This window comes from Periophthalmus magnuspinnatus, chromosome 15 (assembly GCF_009829125.3).
Source record: "Periophthalmus magnuspinnatus isolate fPerMag1 chromosome 15, fPerMag1.2.pri, whole genome shotgun sequence".
In the NCBI taxonomy this organism is placed as follows: Eukaryota; Metazoa; Chordata; class Actinopteri; order Gobiiformes; family Gobiidae; genus Periophthalmus; species Periophthalmus magnuspinnatus.
Genome location: NC_047140.1, coordinates 17,166,362 through 17,183,867, shown reverse-complemented (window position 1 = coordinate 17,183,867; position 17,506 = coordinate 17,166,362). Strand labels below are relative to the sequence as shown.

Here is a 17,506-nt window from a genome sequence, read left to right as displayed (position 1 = left end):
GCCTCAGCACAGCGGGTATAGCCATTACCCCAGAGAAATCACGCACTGTATTTCATAACAAATTTTACTGCTGCCACTAAAAAGGTCCCCTGTACAGATGTGGGGTACTGGAAATTTGCATGGCACAGCACAGTAATTTTGCACCCTGACATTCAATTAAACTTTAATCGGTGCGTGATTTACTGAGACGGCAACTCATTACACAATTAAGGCAAAGTACAGCTTGCAGGTGTGCTTTCTGAAGGAAGCAGGCTCCAGTCAGCTACAAGGCTGTTCTTTCATTAAAAAAAGAATATCTGCTCTTAAATACTTAGACAAAGCTACATGGAAATAATGGGAGCGCAATTAAGCACCTGTGGCATGAAACAATTTAAGTCAATAGCAGGGTTCCAATACACTTAGAAGACTGATTTATGTTATGTGGATATTTAGCAGAACTTACCGACCTAAAGCAGATTTTGATAGTACTTGCAATGGAAAACACTATGCTATTACATAAATACATTGCACCTTTAGATGGGTCATCTGCATCCAGAACCACTTGGAAACCTTCAGGAGCCAAAAGAAGACCCACAGCGACCAGGACAGGACGACTGTCTGTGTTGTCATCTGGCATGTCCTTCACCTGGCCAATGAATGTAATGATGTTTTACACTTATACAGAATAGCAGATGCACACACTGATTATATGGCGTTAAAGGTGCACTATATAGCTGCTCTGGTAGAGGGCTCTCCATCTGCTTGTGTCTCACAGATCTTATTGCTTTGCCTGGCTTGTACTACAGTATGGTATTACAAGGCCGAATTATAGGTCAGACCTATGGAGAGGTGACCTTCACCCACAGTAAAAAGTGTTTTCATGGTATGTTTAAGTAATATAGACAGATGCTGAATAAATAAAAACATAAGTTCAATACCATGCATTCCAGGCAAACCAATAAAATTTTCATGGAGTTAACCAGATGGAAAGTAGCATTATGCTAAATCTGGTGCAGCCATCTTTTTAATGTAACTGCACATTGTCCTTTCAATAAACCAGCTGACCCTCCACTAGAAGTGGCCTAACCCTAACCCTAACCTTTAAAGTCACCATTTCTAATTATGCAACTAGAGCTGGTCATCTAATTATACAATTAGATGACCAGCCCTAGTTGTATTCTCACATGTCACCACTAGATGCTATGTACTGTAGCTTTGTAGTGTGCCAGCTTTGAACTGACGGAAGAAGACCAGAAAGCCTGAACAATGACCAGGTGAGGGGAGGTGGGAAGTGGAACAGGTTTCACATCTCCCATCTACTGGTGAAAAAAATAAACTTGTAACTTAGACCTTGAACTCAACAAAAATACCACAGCAATAGCATATTTACTCCTTTTAATTATTTACTATACACCTATAGAATAGTTTAATATAATCTGATCGAAACCCAGGAACATGTCATGGCACACATTTTGACTTTTTGAGATAAAATAAAATATATTCTTAACTTAGCTTTAGGTTATGTAGCCCACAGAGCAAAAAGTACAAGTCTCTTCTTTTGTCCACTATGACACACTTGCAGCGATAGTGCTTTGTAAGTGGGTTTTACTGGGATTAAACATAGTATGGAGTGTGACAGAAAAGGCTAAACCTGCTGCATTAGTGTGGCTGCTTTCTCCTCAGGCCGGGAGGGAGTATTGTGCAGAGCTCTGAGCCGGAGGAGGCGAGAAGCAGATGACAGTGGTTCTCGGTACGTCCCTTTCAGATCCAGCTGCAAAGCTTTGTTTAGGTGAGTCAGAGCAGCCTCCAGGCGGCCCTCTTCTTCTTCAATCAGCGCCAGCTCTGAGTGGACCTGACAGCGCATCTCCAGAAGCAGGCTGTGGAAGAAAGCGTGATGTAATGTACTGTTTCACACAAGGACAAGGATTCATGGGTTTCAGCTTCCTGTTTTATGGCAGAGCTGCAAGAATTATTGCAATTGAATCGAAATCACAATTTGAATGGACGCAATTAGCAAATGCTGCAGTTTTTGAGGTACCATAGTACAAACAATAAAATATCCTATTTTATTGTGCATAAAAATGGCTAACCCTGTAGTTTAGATCTGTACAAACATGTTCTAGAATGTGATTCTTGTAGTTAGTTTGTCAGTTCATATTTCAGTCTTTTGGTCAATTCCTCTGGACTTTTAAAGTGTGAACTTTAAATCTTTTATTAAAACATAAATCTGAAATCTAATCACAATTGCAATGCTTGTCAGAAAAATCATAATTAGATATTTTTCTAAATTGTCTATTATATGGTGCCATTTTGATGACAGTTGATTCAAAAGATATAATATTTTGTTTTGAATCGTTTATTGCTATGGCAACAATCTTCATTTTTTCATAAGTGAGACAGATCTCTCTCAACCATCAACAAGCCAACACAGAGTCCTCATAACATAAAGACGGGACCCCTTTCTTGGCTACGTTAAAAACAGATACCGCCCCTTAACACACCCATACTAACCCACCTTATTATGCGTCATGTTTTTTCTGATTGTTTGTATTGGTAAAGAACTATAATAAAATAATAATATTCTTCTCTATTTAAATCACATTGGCAGAATTATAATTGCATTTCGGCACCAGAACCAGATGAGATGCAGATTCTATTATTGTTCCACTAGAAATCAATTCATTTGTGTCCGGTGTAATTTTCCAAGAGGCTGTTGCTCTGTGTGAGGAAATCAAAACAAAGGCAGCATTATTTTGTTATGACCTATTTACAGCTGAGTAGCTCCTGTTTTGGTTGCACTCCCAATTTAAAAATGAAAATTGCATTGTCATAATCAACACTCATGTGTTCTAAGATGGTGCTTTATATGACTTAAATTTGTGTTCATTTTGCATATTGATGGTGTGCATTTGCATTGTTACTTCAACTAGGTTTTTTTTTTCATGATTTTTATATATATTTTAATAATTTAAACTAGAAACAGTTATTTTGGTTGTAGCATTCTGGGTGGATAACACTACATAATATATGTTGTTCATTTTTCAAAAATCAGAATAAGGCATACCAGAATAAGGTATACCATATGTGAGCCATACGGTTTTAGAGAATTTACAGTTGCAGAAATCATGTGAAAAGATTAAGTCCAAGATCAGGCAATATTCTACTGTGTTGTACCAGAGATGTACTGACATATGCTGCAACATAACGGTGTAACAACCACCGCAAGCCCTTAGTCATGCTCTCTATGTCCACACTCCACTCCAAAGTCATAGGCTACAGACCTCTGGATGTCTTCCAGTGCCTTTGCCACTCGGAGCAAAGCACTTCTGATGCTCCTGCGGAGGTTGTGCTGCAGCAGAGGCAGGCAGAGTCTCCACACAGAGGCACACACTGCCTGCATGGCCTGAGGATCCCCCGCTCGCTCTGCGTTTAGGAGCCACTGATCCAGCCGGCCTATTTCCCTCAGTCGAGCCTGTGGGAGAACAAGCCCAGATTGAGCATAGCTGGTGTAATGCTGAAGAGGCAGCACTTCAATCGCTTGGCATGTATGCTTGAATTGAATTATGTCTGATATGCTGTGCCAAAGCATAAATGCGACACGTACAATTTAAAACCAAATGTGATGTGCCGAGTTTTGTCAGTGCAAGAAACTTCTGTACAGAATAATAATGAGATAATTAAAGTCGTCACTTAATGATGAAGAGCTCGGAGATAGATTAGCTTTTCCTTGAGGCACAAGTTTGAAGATAATTTTATCAAACAGTTAATCAAAGCAGTGCCGATGAGTCCACAGCGTGTATTGTTACATGTGGGAGAGAGGGAGGCACAGTCGATAATTTCCGTGTGTGACTAAGCACCTCCACGCAGCCTTTGGAGTACTCATTCATCTTCGCCTCTTTCTTCAGGAGGCTGATTTCACAGCTGATACATTCCATTATGATCCTTTGGCCTGTGCTCTAGAAAGACAAACACATGTGTGATTACAGCTGTCAACACTCCAGGTCTTTGGAGAAAAGAGAAACTGAAAAACAGATCCTATCTGAAGTGCACTGTACAAAGATGCTGTTATAAGTTTTGAATAATAATAATCTAAAATGTTTTGCAGTTGTTTGTGTTGGAAAAAAAAATACTTTAATGAAGCTTTGTGATCCCTGGAAATAACAATACTTGCTGCTATGGTTGTCCAGAAAATCGACTTTCTAGAATTTGATGAGGTCATAATCTCAAGGCAAAGGCCTATAAAACTCAGGAGGATATTTACAGTTTTTGAAAGAAATAGCTAAAATAAAATCAATAAATGTTGAACCCAATATTTGTTAGGAATTGGGTCCACAAACTTGTCATACGAATTTCATGGCTTCCTGTCAAGAATCACACCTTTGAAGCTGAATAATGGAACACCTTTCTGAAGATATTGCGAAAAATTGATTTCACTTTTATTTATACAGACAGAGAAGATGCTAAACTTTGTGCCAGCTTTTGCTTCATGTGGATAGTGAATAATTATAGATATTAACTAGAAACCAGGTAAACAAATCTTCAATCTGACAGTTAAACATCAAATTCTACCATAGAATTCTGACCTGTCCTCCAGCTCAATTTTAAAACATAGGGAATTTTATGATGTCAGTTGAACCCAACCTACATTGATATTATGCAGCTGATGTCATCAACATTCCCTGGGGGTGAGACACTACATGTAAGCTTTGCTCTGACAGAAGCTCTATTAGACTTTAACCTTATTTTAACACAATCTGACATTAAAGAACTGTCTTAGTTGGAACTACAACAGGTGAGATGCACCTAAACAGGGCCATGAATGCTTCTATTGACCACGGGCTCTTGAAAATGTGCTGTGTAAAACCATTTAGAATTTTTTCTTGAGGTTTCAGACTATGATAAAATGTTTTAGATAGTGTTTGCTAATGTGTGCATTGCATCTACATGGTAACTGCTGAACATTCCACCCCAGAGATACATATAGAAGACCTCCAGCGTAAAGTCACTGCAAAGACATTAAAATGGTACAAGACAAAAGTGAATTGTTTTGTGTAAAGGATGTTACTAGCTGAAGGCCCATATGCTGTGGTAGTTAAATAACTTGGTAGCTGACTATAAATAGATTTCTTATGACCCAGAATACGTGAAGTACATGAATTAACTCCAGTGACCTTAGATCTTTTACAAAGTGCCTACTTAACTCAGGATGTCATGTTGCAAGCATAAATTTACATGTTTTAATGATAAGTCTAACCAGATAGACCCTTCCTTTTGCAGAGCTTTAAGGAGAAAATCGGACACTCACAGCCTCTTCTGCCGTCTTTAGCTCTTTCAAACAGTCGGCAGCTACTTCCTGATGCTTGGTTTGCAAGGCCAGCAGAGCCAACTCCAGGAGGAAGGCAACTCTGCAAATCCCAGATAAAACATAATTTATACAATTCACACAAGCCTTCAGTGTGGTAATCTAAGCCATGTACTGCCCACAGGAATCCATATATGGTTTTATGTTGGTGGGAGGTTTAAAAGAGGACAGGCAGCCACAAAGGTAATCTCGTCATACAGGAGACTGGATTAGGTCAGTTCAGGTCACGCACCTTACAGCTGGTACCAGCGGTTCTGGGTTGGATTCTGTGGGAGATGACACTTTAGTTGGAACGAACAAATCAAAAATGTCTTGAAGCTTCGCAGCATCCTCTTCTTTGAGTTCATCTCCATTCACTCTCCCCAACCTACTATAATAGCACAGAAAAACATGTCATAAAACCTATTTACAACAATTCTCCACTAATATACTCACACCAAACTGGGGATAAACTGTACTCAAAATAATCTTGTCTGACTGTGATGGCAGGGTCACTGTTGGCGTTTATTGCTAATCTGAAAAGCCATAAGGATCTGTGACGTGCTGAGTACAGGCCCGCAGACAGGGGAAGATGGGGGGGCCGGGTAATGGTAGGGTCTTCAGTGCACACTACAAGCATGCAGGCAGCTCGGGAGAAGCACATGTCATGAGATTAGCGGGGAGCCTGGAGAAATTGGCCCACTAACCTAGGTTTAATGTGTGCTGCTGAGCCTCCCATGTTAGCACAAAAACACTGAAGGCGCAAGCAACAGCAATCAGCAGGCTATATACATAATAACACAGCAATATACATAACTGCATTGCTTAAATAAGAAGAAAGACTGGTTTGTTTATGGTACTGGTGAATACTCTCAGATGGGAGCAAGAGACAGATTTCCCTGTTGATTACATTGTACTTTGCCATGGAATATCCAAAAGATAAATGCACACATGTTTAATCTGATGGTTTCTATTATTGAATAGCCGCATAAACTCCCTGTACAACAAAAATCTGCACTTGTTGTATTAAGTATTATTGGTCAATAGAATGTTGTGATGTCATCTGAAAGTGTAGATACGCTTTTGGTGTAGATAGAAATTTTGCATGCAGTATAAAATAATTCAACAAATTATTACTTTCTTTTCATCCTGATATTTTTTACCTTATTTGATATTTTTTCATGCTAATCCTAACACTGCCGCTGTTATAAGATTGGAGTCTGAATTGTAGCTAATATACCATTTCTTATTATACACTCATTCTTACCTCTATGTATTCACCACTGCAAAACCAAGTCAAGCCTTTTGTGTGCTCTCTATAGTTGCATACAGAATAGACCCAAATTGGAGCAGGCATCAATGTAAAAAGCAGAAATCAATCAAAAGAATTATTTTGCATCACTTCGAAATGGTAGATCCAATCAATGGTAATTTAGAGAGGTTCAGTGGAGCTTGTTTACTCCAGTTGTGGCTGATATGAAACTGGCTGTCATGGTGGTGAAGAAAAGCCTTTTGTAGATTCAAAGTGGGAACATTCTCACAATTACAGTGTTCAGATGACAGATTCAAATGAACAGGTGCACATAAGATGGGTGCAGAAACCTATCTTACTTCTTAAATTCGTCTAGCTTGTAAATTGCTGTTAAAGTGGTAGTCTGCTGGCTCATCTCAAGTAAGACATCACAGTCTGACAGCTTTTGTTGTATCTGAAACAAAACAACACAGTTAGGAAATGAAAGTGTCTTGGTAGTAAAGCGTTCCAATTAAAACTCAAAGAAGAGCACAGATGAGCGCTTTGGGAAATGGGAACTTAATTAAAACAACTGATCTACAAATGAAGCTGCCAATAGTTAAGAGTGGGACCATTACACACAAAACCAGGTACAAATTTGGATCTTGCTTTCCGCTTGGTTTGAAACCCAAGCTCCAATTTTAAATGTTTAAATGGCCGATATTATGCTATTTTCTAATCTATGTTATAATGTTGTTTCCTCATCCAAGTTGTGGATGAGTTGTGTTCTGTTTCATTCACACATGTTTAACCCAGATACCCAGCATATTTAAACTGAGTTCTCTCAAACAGAAAACACCTTGTAATGTTATATGGTAATACAGAAAGTGCTCCACTATGTTTTAAACTGCATACACATTCACTACAATGATTTGGACAATTTCAGCCCTGGAATTGCCAATCCCTGCTAAACTAAAGGTAAAAGGGAGCTGTCAACTTTAAAACTACCGCTTCATAAAATCACAAAGTGGAATAGAGCACTTTGAACTTTGAAGCCGTAGACATACCAATGATAAAGGGTTACTCAAACATGTGTGAATGAAACAAAACACTCCAGTTATGTTGTTTGATGAGGTAACAACAAAGCTCATAAGTCAATTTAATTTAAGGTAGAACTCATTTTCTTTTAAGCATAAACATATCCTAACATCGTAGCATATGTTATGATTTCCTTCTAATTAAGTCTGATTAATCTGCCGTAGTTCAACTTTCTTTTCTTTTAGTTCATCACTAAAACTTTCAAAACATCTTCAACCCTCTCATTATCATTTACACTCTTTTGTATTATTCACGCCATCTCTACACATTTCATGTCTTTCCCCACTAATGAGGTTGTGATCTGAGTTTAGCTGTCATGCCCTTTTGAGACATTCATAACACGCTAGTCTTCAGAAAATGCTTCGCTTTTGACATGTATATAATGAAGAGTAGAGACGGACTGATATGTTTTTTTTTTCCATGGTCAATGCCGATACTGATTGAAAGCAACTGATGGCTGATAACCTCTGAAGATATTTTTGGGCCAATATTGATTACCTATTTTTCCCAATTTATATAATTTAAATTTACTCCTCCAAGCCCTTTTTTACCATAAACCTACAAGAGACCTGTGCATTCATGTTTTGTGCAGCTATCGCTTTGTGTTAAATTATTAATATAAAGCTTTGTGTGTATTCTCTAGGCAGCAGATTGACCAAAACAAAATATCAGCCAATGCTGGAGAGTTAAGGCTGAGACCTGACACGCTAAAAAGTCCAAATATTGACCAACTGATATACTGGCCAATCTATATATCGGTCTATCTCTAATGAAGATGGTACTTTTAACCTACTTACCAAAAGTCTAAACAGTTCAGGAAAAAGATGAGGTGTGTGGGACTTGACAAAATCTTCTGTAACTTTAGCCAATGCTGTAGCTTCCTCCACTTTTCCATCATCGACATAACATTTGATGAGTTGCCTTAGGAATGAGTAAGATAATGAAGTTACTGGAACCCATAGATAAGAAACGACCTATATAGCAGCCCATCAGCTAACAACACCTTACATTTTATACCCAATGTAATCTTTTATAATTAAGTCCCCATGGAGCTGAATGCTATGGTTCTTATTGCTTTAGATTTTAATGGTGGATTTTTCTTGCTGGTACAGTGGATTATATTCCATTAATGTCAAACATGCGTGTAATGCTTTTCAGCCTGTTTATGTCAGTCTTTGTGAGCTAATTTTAAAGGGGCTATGCAGTTTTTCGAAGTGTTATGTGGAACCTAGTCAGCGATGAATGTGTGTCATGCTAGACGCTCTCTAATTAATACTGGAGCTGTATCGCTGACACTATATATACTGTACATGGGAGCTGCATTAGACTGTGAAGAGAGATAACAACAACGTTTAAACCCGGGGCACCATATGAAGACATGATAACGCAGCTTATATTAAAATAGATTCTTCACTCTATAACAGAGAATGAGACAGCCAGTTAATTGTGAAGTCAGAATACAGTGGTACTAAATGAACCAGTAGCTGAGTCCTGTGAGTCAGGGCTGTGATGTAGCAGTAAATAGCAAAGATGTAAAAAAAAAGATAATTTAAAAAAAATCTCACAATCCTACATATATATACTAGTATCATATGGAAAGTTATTTTTCTGTAGAACTGGTATTAAGAACATGTAATTTGAAAATGATATTAGTCTCAATTAAAGTGACATTCGTACACCAAAGTGGAACTAGGACTGACAACCAATCCTAGCACTGCTTAGAGCTCTTACTTTTGAGTATACAATCAATAAAACACTTAATTAGATGTAGACTGTCCACAGCGGGCTAATATGGGCAATGGGGAAAAACATCAAATTTACTAACTGACCAGAATTAAAAGTACCCCAGGGCTTTTGGGGGTATTTCTTAGGAAGTAGGAAGCATTCTATACAGAAAACTCAATACAATATTAGAAAAATTAATAATATCCTATTGTGAGGGTTATAACATATTGTAATGGATGTGATTTGAATATTGTTACAGCTCCAGTATAGCCTGCCCGTTCACAACAGCTATAGACACTTGGCACACTTACATACGCATATGTCAGGAAAAATGGGTTTCAAACTATGGCAATGATCCATAGAAATTAAGCAAGTCACATTCAAATGTTAAGGGGAAAAGTCCTGACAAAATCTCTCAAATCATGAAGGAATTATTTGCCTGGACCCCATGAATACAGTAGACTAAGGATGGACTAATAACAAGATAAGTGTCGTTTTACATCATGAGCTGAGCCCTCCAGCTGTAGTCCTGGTCGTTCACCTCTTCCAGACTTTGGACCACCTGCCTCAGAGAAGGGATTAGGGCATAGCTCCTCCCCTCCACCAGCAGAGGGCGCACCACGTGGAGATACAGCACCGAGGCGTTAAAGACCAGACAATGGTACCTGTGAGGAAAAAAAGGATGCTCAGTGTGTGTGAAATTAAATAGCTCAGTCTAAAAAGTACCTAATGTGTCAAGTACAAATCCTTCTAGGTTCACTTCCTTCTTGTCACTATTGTTATTCAAAATGTAAAACCACAATGGAAGACTATTTGAGACAATATTCGAGATAAAAAAGAGCTGTATTCATGAGTTTGAAATCTCATTTGCAACATTGTCAGGCCATCAGCATAACATCAGCCTGTTGTGGGCAAAGTGTGAATTAATTTGGTTATAAAAGTTCTTCTTGTGATGTGGTAATTTATTATATATTAGACAACAGTAGACAGCCATACATAAAGTTCATTAAATATAGTGCTTAAAAAACTTAAATAATGCCCCAGTTGCTTTATTGCTTGAAACACATTGGTTGAAATAAATGCATTGTCTAATAAGGTTATTAGGTTAGGGTACACTTATCCCCATAGGGAAATTTGTACTCTGCATTTGACCCATCCTACAATGCCGCTGCGACACTCTGTCAGCAGCAGTGGGTGCAGCAGTGGGACCTATCTCCAGATCTTGAGGTCTGCTTGGTCAAGACTACCTTAGCTGAAAGATTAGGGTTATTTGCCTATTGTGCATAATTTTTGTTTTAACATCTCTCTGTTAAAAAAACCCCAAAAAAACCCCAACAACTAAAAACTAAACCAGTATGAAATGAACTCCACTTTTTCCCTAAATTGGTCGACTTTTTATATATAACTGTTGGGATTTGACTCAACTTTCACCACTATCACATGCATGTGTAATGAAGCAAAATAACTATATCCAGGACTGTCAGCCCCCTGTCACTGAAACCTGTAAGTTGCTGTCTGTATAGGGCCAAACTACATGCTGATAAAGTAAACACCACACATTGAATTATTATTATTATATCCATGGAAACTGCTGGATTTGTTGGAAAAACACTTTAAATTGCAAATACATATATATTAACTGTCTTCCAATGGGCCACAGGAGAGTTAGTTAGCTGGCGAAGATCTCTGGAATAAGAAGCATTTATGATTTTATTGCTTGATTTTTGCTGAAAATTGTGTGAAAAATGCACTAATTTATTCACCAGAGAGCTTGGTGGGCATTAGCCTTTGATAGATTCATTAGATGTATTTTCCCTATGGCTTTAATTGCGGTGCTCGTTTTGACCCTTTATTGACAAGTTACAAGTTAATTAAAACGGATTGGAACTTTTCACACTTAGAAATGTAAACTGCATTCTATTATTATGACTATATATGTGCTGTGAGCTTTAACACCAGCCCTTGTTAAGGCATAAAGCTCTAGTGGGGGTCAGCTTCTTAATAAGAGGTTATTGTAAAGGGCAAAAAAAAAGAGCATGCTACATTTCAATCTATGTTTTTTATCTCACAGCAACATCCACACCCTATGTACTTGAGGTTATGAATACTTCTCTTTGATAGTTGGCTGTAACATGTGCACTTTGCCATTGTAGAACTTTCTTTACCACTTCTGAGACAATAAATCACACATAACATGAATTACTAAACATTTTTGACAAACATAAAAAACAAAGCCTGACATGGTTAGAAAAAGGTTACGCACCTTGGTTCATTCTTTGCAACTTCAATCGCTTTGAGAAAGTAGTCCACAGCTTTCTCAACTTCCTCCTGAAAAATAAATGGAAACGTGACATCTCAGAACATGAGGAACAAAGGGGAGTCTTAAAACAAAAAAGGACAAAGAAATAGTCAGCATCCTGTTTACAAAAGCACCAAAGCTGCTCTATTTTTGATTATAATAAATGTAGCCCACTGTAACCTACTAGTGTGTGTATTAGGGTTGTCAAAACCATCAAAAATCAGATGCTAATCGATACTAAAACTAGTATCAAAATTAGATACTCATTTGAACAAGTATCTATACTAAAAACATCACATCCACAGACCAGAAATTAACCTTTGAATAGCTTTAGAATGATATTGAGCTGTATCAGAACAAGTATAAAACCACATAGACCACATTCAGTTAAAAGGCCACAGGGTAATATAAAAATTACTTTATGTTGAAAATTACATTCTACTGTCTAAATAAAGACTGTTTTTAGTGTCATTGCGGTACCGGAATCTTCATTGAGGATCAGGTTTATTTTAGTATCAAAATTGTATTTGAAATTTTAACAACAACAGCGTAATGTTAAAGTTGAATACACTGCAGCCCCTTGAGGACATGTGTCCAATTGTCCGTCCTCACCACGCTCCCAGTGGCCGGGGGACACTCAAGCTGGCCTTGGCAGAGGTAGGCTCGACACAGAAATTGATTCGCTGGCGGATTCCCTTCAAAGTAGCTCTTTAGACACGGTTTGCTTATCTGCGCACGTCCAAGCTGAAACACAGAGAGCAAAAAACACACAGGCTGCAGCAGAATGGAGGCTCACATTTGGGGTTCCACAGATTTGTTTGTCAGCACAAGGTTCAATGCATTTTGAATAGTGCCGCAAGGTATATTTCAAAGCATTATCACTGAAATGGAGAAGAGGAAAGTGATGCATCAGAAATAAAATGGTACAATCATGGCACTGCAGAATCATGGCTTATTCTGCGGGTACTGCCATAACAGGTCTGCCTTCATGATATCAGAAAACTGTATAAACATGTGTAAAAAAGCAGATGCAGTAAACAAGTGCTGCTCTTTCACTGGTCACTGTGTAACTTTTTTGACTGAGGGTCACCCCTGGAGATGTTAAGTTATCTATTTTGCTTTTTTTTTTTAATGGCCTGTGTTTTATTGCTAAAAATGCCTTAACCTTCTTTCATTTTGTGAGCAGGGTTGCTTCTCAACAAACCTGAACTATGACTTGGTGGTCCCATGATCATATGCTTACTGCCATACTGTGGAACATTTCAGGCAAAGCAAACTCCATGGAGTGACAGACTCTCAACCAGAAATGTTACACATGTGTATATTTGACTAGGGGTAAAAAAAACAAAAAACAAAACATGTTTTATTATATATAAGTATAAGACTAACTCACTGTTAATGCTCTGGCTATGGCAAGATAGACTTATTGTTTTGTTCTGCACTTTTTCCAAGATATTTTCTCCCTTTTGGGATACTTTGATCAACAGACTAGAGCAGAAAGGGAGGTTTTTAGAAATTATTAATCAAGAATTGAACCCACATTGCAAAGACTGGTTAACATAATCCTTTGTGGTAGCTTTATATTTGCCATGATTTTGCTGTAGCAGTTTGTGTTTTGATTGCCTCGCCTCAGGCAGTGCAGTATCATGGGTAATTGCATTTCTAGTAACAGGTTGTTTTCCCCTTAATATTTCACACCAGTTAAACCAAATGATGCCAGACAGTGGTGTTAGGAATCAAATATTAATACATTGCCGAAAAACCAAAGAGCATGTAGTCCTATTAGTGAGCCAATTATTTTATATTCACAGGGTGCCTGAGATTCTGAGAGAGAAGCATTTTACAAAACCAGTGCTTTATAATATTAAGAAGATAAAACCAAATCAGAATATGTAATGTCACTGTTTTATTATTCAAATAAGTTTCCAGTGCCCCAGGACACATCCATACATTAGTGAATATTAAAGCCATCTCCTACAGAGGCAATCTCAAGTTATTGTACAAAAGCATTAGGTCTCATATCCGAGCAGGGGTGAGGCTAGTGTTGATAAATCATAATATTGATTTATTAAGCCCTATAAATCTTCACTACCTGCAGAAATAATTTAGCTCCTCTGAAAGAGCAGAGCAAAGCAAAGCCACTCACTAGAGTTTTCTATAACCGACATTTGCTTGGAGTCAGCAATACGATTCAAACAAAAGTTGCTGAGATGCATATGACACTATACACAAAGGTCAAACCAGTTACACGCTGGTTCCTGTTTACCTAAGAGAGTAACATTATAAGTTTCAGCTTTCTCTATAATAACAAAAATGCTTTTAGCTATACTTAGTTCTCTTCCACTCAGTGCCCCTAACAATCAAAGGTGATACAAAAAGACAATGAATAAATACACCATACACTGCTGCTAACGGACAAAATACAGGACATGTAGCTCCCTAACAATACAAGTGGATTCACTCTGCCACTGCATCCAACAGATCAGTGTGTGGATGCAAAACAACTTTCTCCAGCTAAATGCAGACAAGACTGAAGTCATAGTCTTTGGCCCACAGAAACAGAGACAAAGTGCCAGTAGTCACTTCTAGTTTCTCTCTCTAAAATCTTCAAATCAGGCTAGAAATCTAGGGGTAATAATGGACTCAGACTTGAAGTTTAACAGCCACATCAAATCAATAACTTCTGCAGCATTTAACCATCAAAAACATTGAAAAAATCAAAAGTATACTGTCTAAACCAGATTTGGAGAGACTTATCCATGCATTTGTCTCCAGTAGGTTAGACTACTGTAACGGCCTGCTCACTGGCCTCTCCAAACGAGCGTTAAAACAGGTGCAGTACATCCAGAACGCTGCTGCTTGGCTCCTGACTGGCACTAGGAAGTACCAGCACATAAGTCCTGTGCTCAGGTCTCTGCACTGGCTTCATGTGGCTCAGAGAATAGATTTTAAAGCAGCTTTGGCTATGTACAAGTTTCCATGGCCTAGTACCAAAGAACATCTTCAACATGTAAGTGCTATATAAATGCCATCTCGCCCTCTGAGGAATTCAGAGACCCACCTTCTGTTGGTGCCCAGAGTCAGGACTAAACATGGGGAATCAGCGTTTCATTTTTATACAGCTAAAACCTAGAACAGTCTTTATGAAGATGTGGGGCAGGCCTCTACTCTGCCAGTGTTTAAATTCAGCTTCAAAGCAGTTGTTTAGCTGTGCATATGACTGTTTATTTTATGATGATTATTTATGTTTTGATTTCATTTCATTATGATTTTAATGTCTGTCTTATTCTGTGAAGCACTTCGAATTGGTCTTTGTGAACAACTCATGCTATACAAATAAACTTGCCATGCCTTACAAACATTTGGACAAACCAAGTGGTGTACCCTTTGTTAAATAGAGTTGAAAAATATCATAGATTTTACAGACCAGACCGGGCTGTCATGATAATTTTTAACATACAATATTTCATTTTTATATTACTTGTCTAAACAAGAAAAAAACAAACAAACAAAAAAACAACAACATATCATCTATTTATAGACATCCTGTTTCCAAGCTGGGGTCCTCTACCAGAGGCCTGGGAGCTTGAGGATTCTGCATAGTATCTTTGCTGTTTCTAGTACTGCACTTCTCTGGACTGAGATGTCTGATGTTTTTTCCTTGTATCTAGTGTAACCACTCCTCCAGTTTGGGGGGTTACTGTTCTGATGACCACGGGCACCACTGCTGCCTTCACCTTCCAGGTCTTCTCCAGCTCTTCTTTGAGCCCCTGGTATTTCTATAGTGTCTCTTTCTCCTGATGTTACCATCACTTGGTAATTGTATTGTGTGTATGTGCATATATACACATATGCAGCTACATAATGCTGTTGAATAAAGACATTTGAGCCGCAGCAGTTACTGTTATATTATTGTTTTGACAGACTCAAACAGATGTGTCGGGTACATAATGTCCTCTGTGGGAGGTAATGAGCTTCCCATGTTTCAGTAATATGCTAATGCTTTAGTCTGTGAGGCACCAGGAAGTGTTATGTCTTACAGGACGTTTCATCAGTCATGGGCTCTTTGAAAGGTGACTGTGGCTGGTAGGTGGATCGGTGTCTTTGTGAATCTGTGATCTGCTGCTCTTGAGATACTGGCTTTTTCACTGTATAGTCTGTCTCCATATGCTTCTAATGTGCATAGCTAAACTGTGCAATTATAAAAATGAAATGAGGACGTTAAAGGACACTGTAATTTCATTTTTTTTATAATATCCTTGAGATAGAAACTATCACCTTGCAAATGGGTTTTATTCTAATTGGTCTATACAGTTCTAGAAGGACATTGCAGTCAGTTTAGATTTTACAGTTTATACTAGTTAATACAATCGTTTAAATTATATTTCATAATTATTGTCAATTCTAGGGATTTAAGCCTGTCACAATACAAGATTTTGAAGGGCAATACACTGCTATAAAAATTAGAACAATAAATCATAATATTGAATCTACACTTTATGGTACTGATGAAGAAGGAAATGTCCAGTCCCATTCTTATCATTAAACAAATACAATGTCAAATTAAACATTTAGGTATTTAGCGAATATCTATAATCAGTCATAGAAATTACTTATAAGATAAGATAAGATATGCCTTTAGTAGTCCCACAGTGGGGAAATTCCAGTATTGTACCGCACAGTTCAAGAACAGCAGGAAAATGGTAACATGCAATAAAACAAGATAATAGATAATAGCTTAAAATATTTTAAAAATAAACTTAAAAATAAACTAAAAATTGACTCTAATGTAACACACTGTTTCATATTATGTACAAAATAGTAACAGTGCAGTATATAAACAGAATAAATCTCAGTAAAGTGACTTCAGTAGATTTACATGGTATTCAGTATTGCACATGGGTATAGTTGAATGACACATGTTCAGTGTTCGTTGTACAGTTTGACAGCAGCAGGAAGGAAAGACCTGCGAAAACGTATTCGACCCTCTACAGTTTAAAACTCATCGTACTACAATAAACAAATAAAATTCCCCACTAGTGCAAGGAACAAGTACACACATACATATTAAGCCCCCAAAACACATTGTTCCAACTCTAGCAAATGTTGTGACAGGCCTACGAGTATTATTTATACATTTAAATACTATAATCATTTTAAATATTATCCGCTCAATAAAAACACCCTAATCTCTTGTAGAGAGGGCAAAATCTCACAGTTACTCGGAGTCTTTCTGATAGATTAGATAAAGGACTCACTTGTAGAGCTGCTTCAGCACACAACACATAAATGTCCGGGGAAACGCACTCTTCACGGTTTCCGGTTTTCGTCAAGAAGTTATAAGCCATTTGTAGCGCTCCTGCATCTACACATGATAAACAAAGTATTTTAAGTCAACGTTAGGTGAAAAAACAAAACAACGATATCTAACTTCAAAAGTAAGTGTGACTAACCTTTTTCTTCTCTGGCCTTTGAAATGTACTTGCGGATCTCTTCTGAATCCATGTCATCAAAATGTTCAGCTAACGCCATTATCAAACATTAGCAAATTCACGTGTCACTCTCGCTAACGTTAGCCAACTAGCTAACGTTAAATTGCAAAATATTTAATGCACGCAGATATGTGGCAGACGAAATTCAGTTTTGTTTGTTAAAATAAAATACCTGAACGCGTATTATTACAGAAGTACGTAATTTAACCTGTCATTGAATCAAAACATCGCAGTTCATCAAGTTTAAGTAAAAATGTAATGTAATGAATTAACACGAAAAAAACCGTATACTTTCCAGTGTTTAGGATTTGGAGCGTGAGTCATTACCTAGCAACCAAAGA

The 17,506-nt window shown here is 37.8% G+C and overlaps 1 protein-coding gene across 1 annotated transcript in view; it reads right to left on the bottom strand.

The window, feature by feature from the left end:
* LOC117382188 (cilia- and flagella-associated protein 46) overlaps positions 1 to 17,178 on the bottom strand; it is an 83,820-nt gene extending 66,642 nt beyond the window's left edge. Inside the window, exons 1-13 of the mRNA XM_055227486.1 lie at positions 17,127 to 17,178; positions 16,932 to 17,038; positions 12,286 to 12,417; positions 11,638 to 11,702; positions 9,875 to 10,039; positions 8,447 to 8,570; positions 6,932 to 7,026; positions 5,574 to 5,711; positions 5,285 to 5,384; positions 3,837 to 3,935; positions 3,261 to 3,451; positions 1,631 to 1,856; positions 511 to 625 (exon numbers count right to left, since the gene is read on the bottom strand). Coding sequence (XP_055083461.1) covers positions 511 to 625; positions 1,631 to 1,856; positions 3,261 to 3,451; positions 3,837 to 3,935; positions 5,285 to 5,384; positions 5,574 to 5,711; positions 6,932 to 7,026; positions 8,447 to 8,570; positions 9,875 to 10,039; positions 11,638 to 11,702; positions 12,286 to 12,417; positions 16,932 to 17,038; positions 17,127 to 17,178 — 1,609 coding nt within the window. The remainder of the gene's footprint in view (positions 1 to 510; positions 626 to 1,630; positions 1,857 to 3,260; positions 3,452 to 3,836; positions 3,936 to 5,284; positions 5,385 to 5,573; positions 5,712 to 6,931; positions 7,027 to 8,446; positions 8,571 to 9,874; positions 10,040 to 11,637; positions 11,703 to 12,285; positions 12,418 to 16,931; positions 17,039 to 17,126) is intronic.
* Between the last annotated feature and the right edge of the window lie 328 nt (positions 17,179 to 17,506).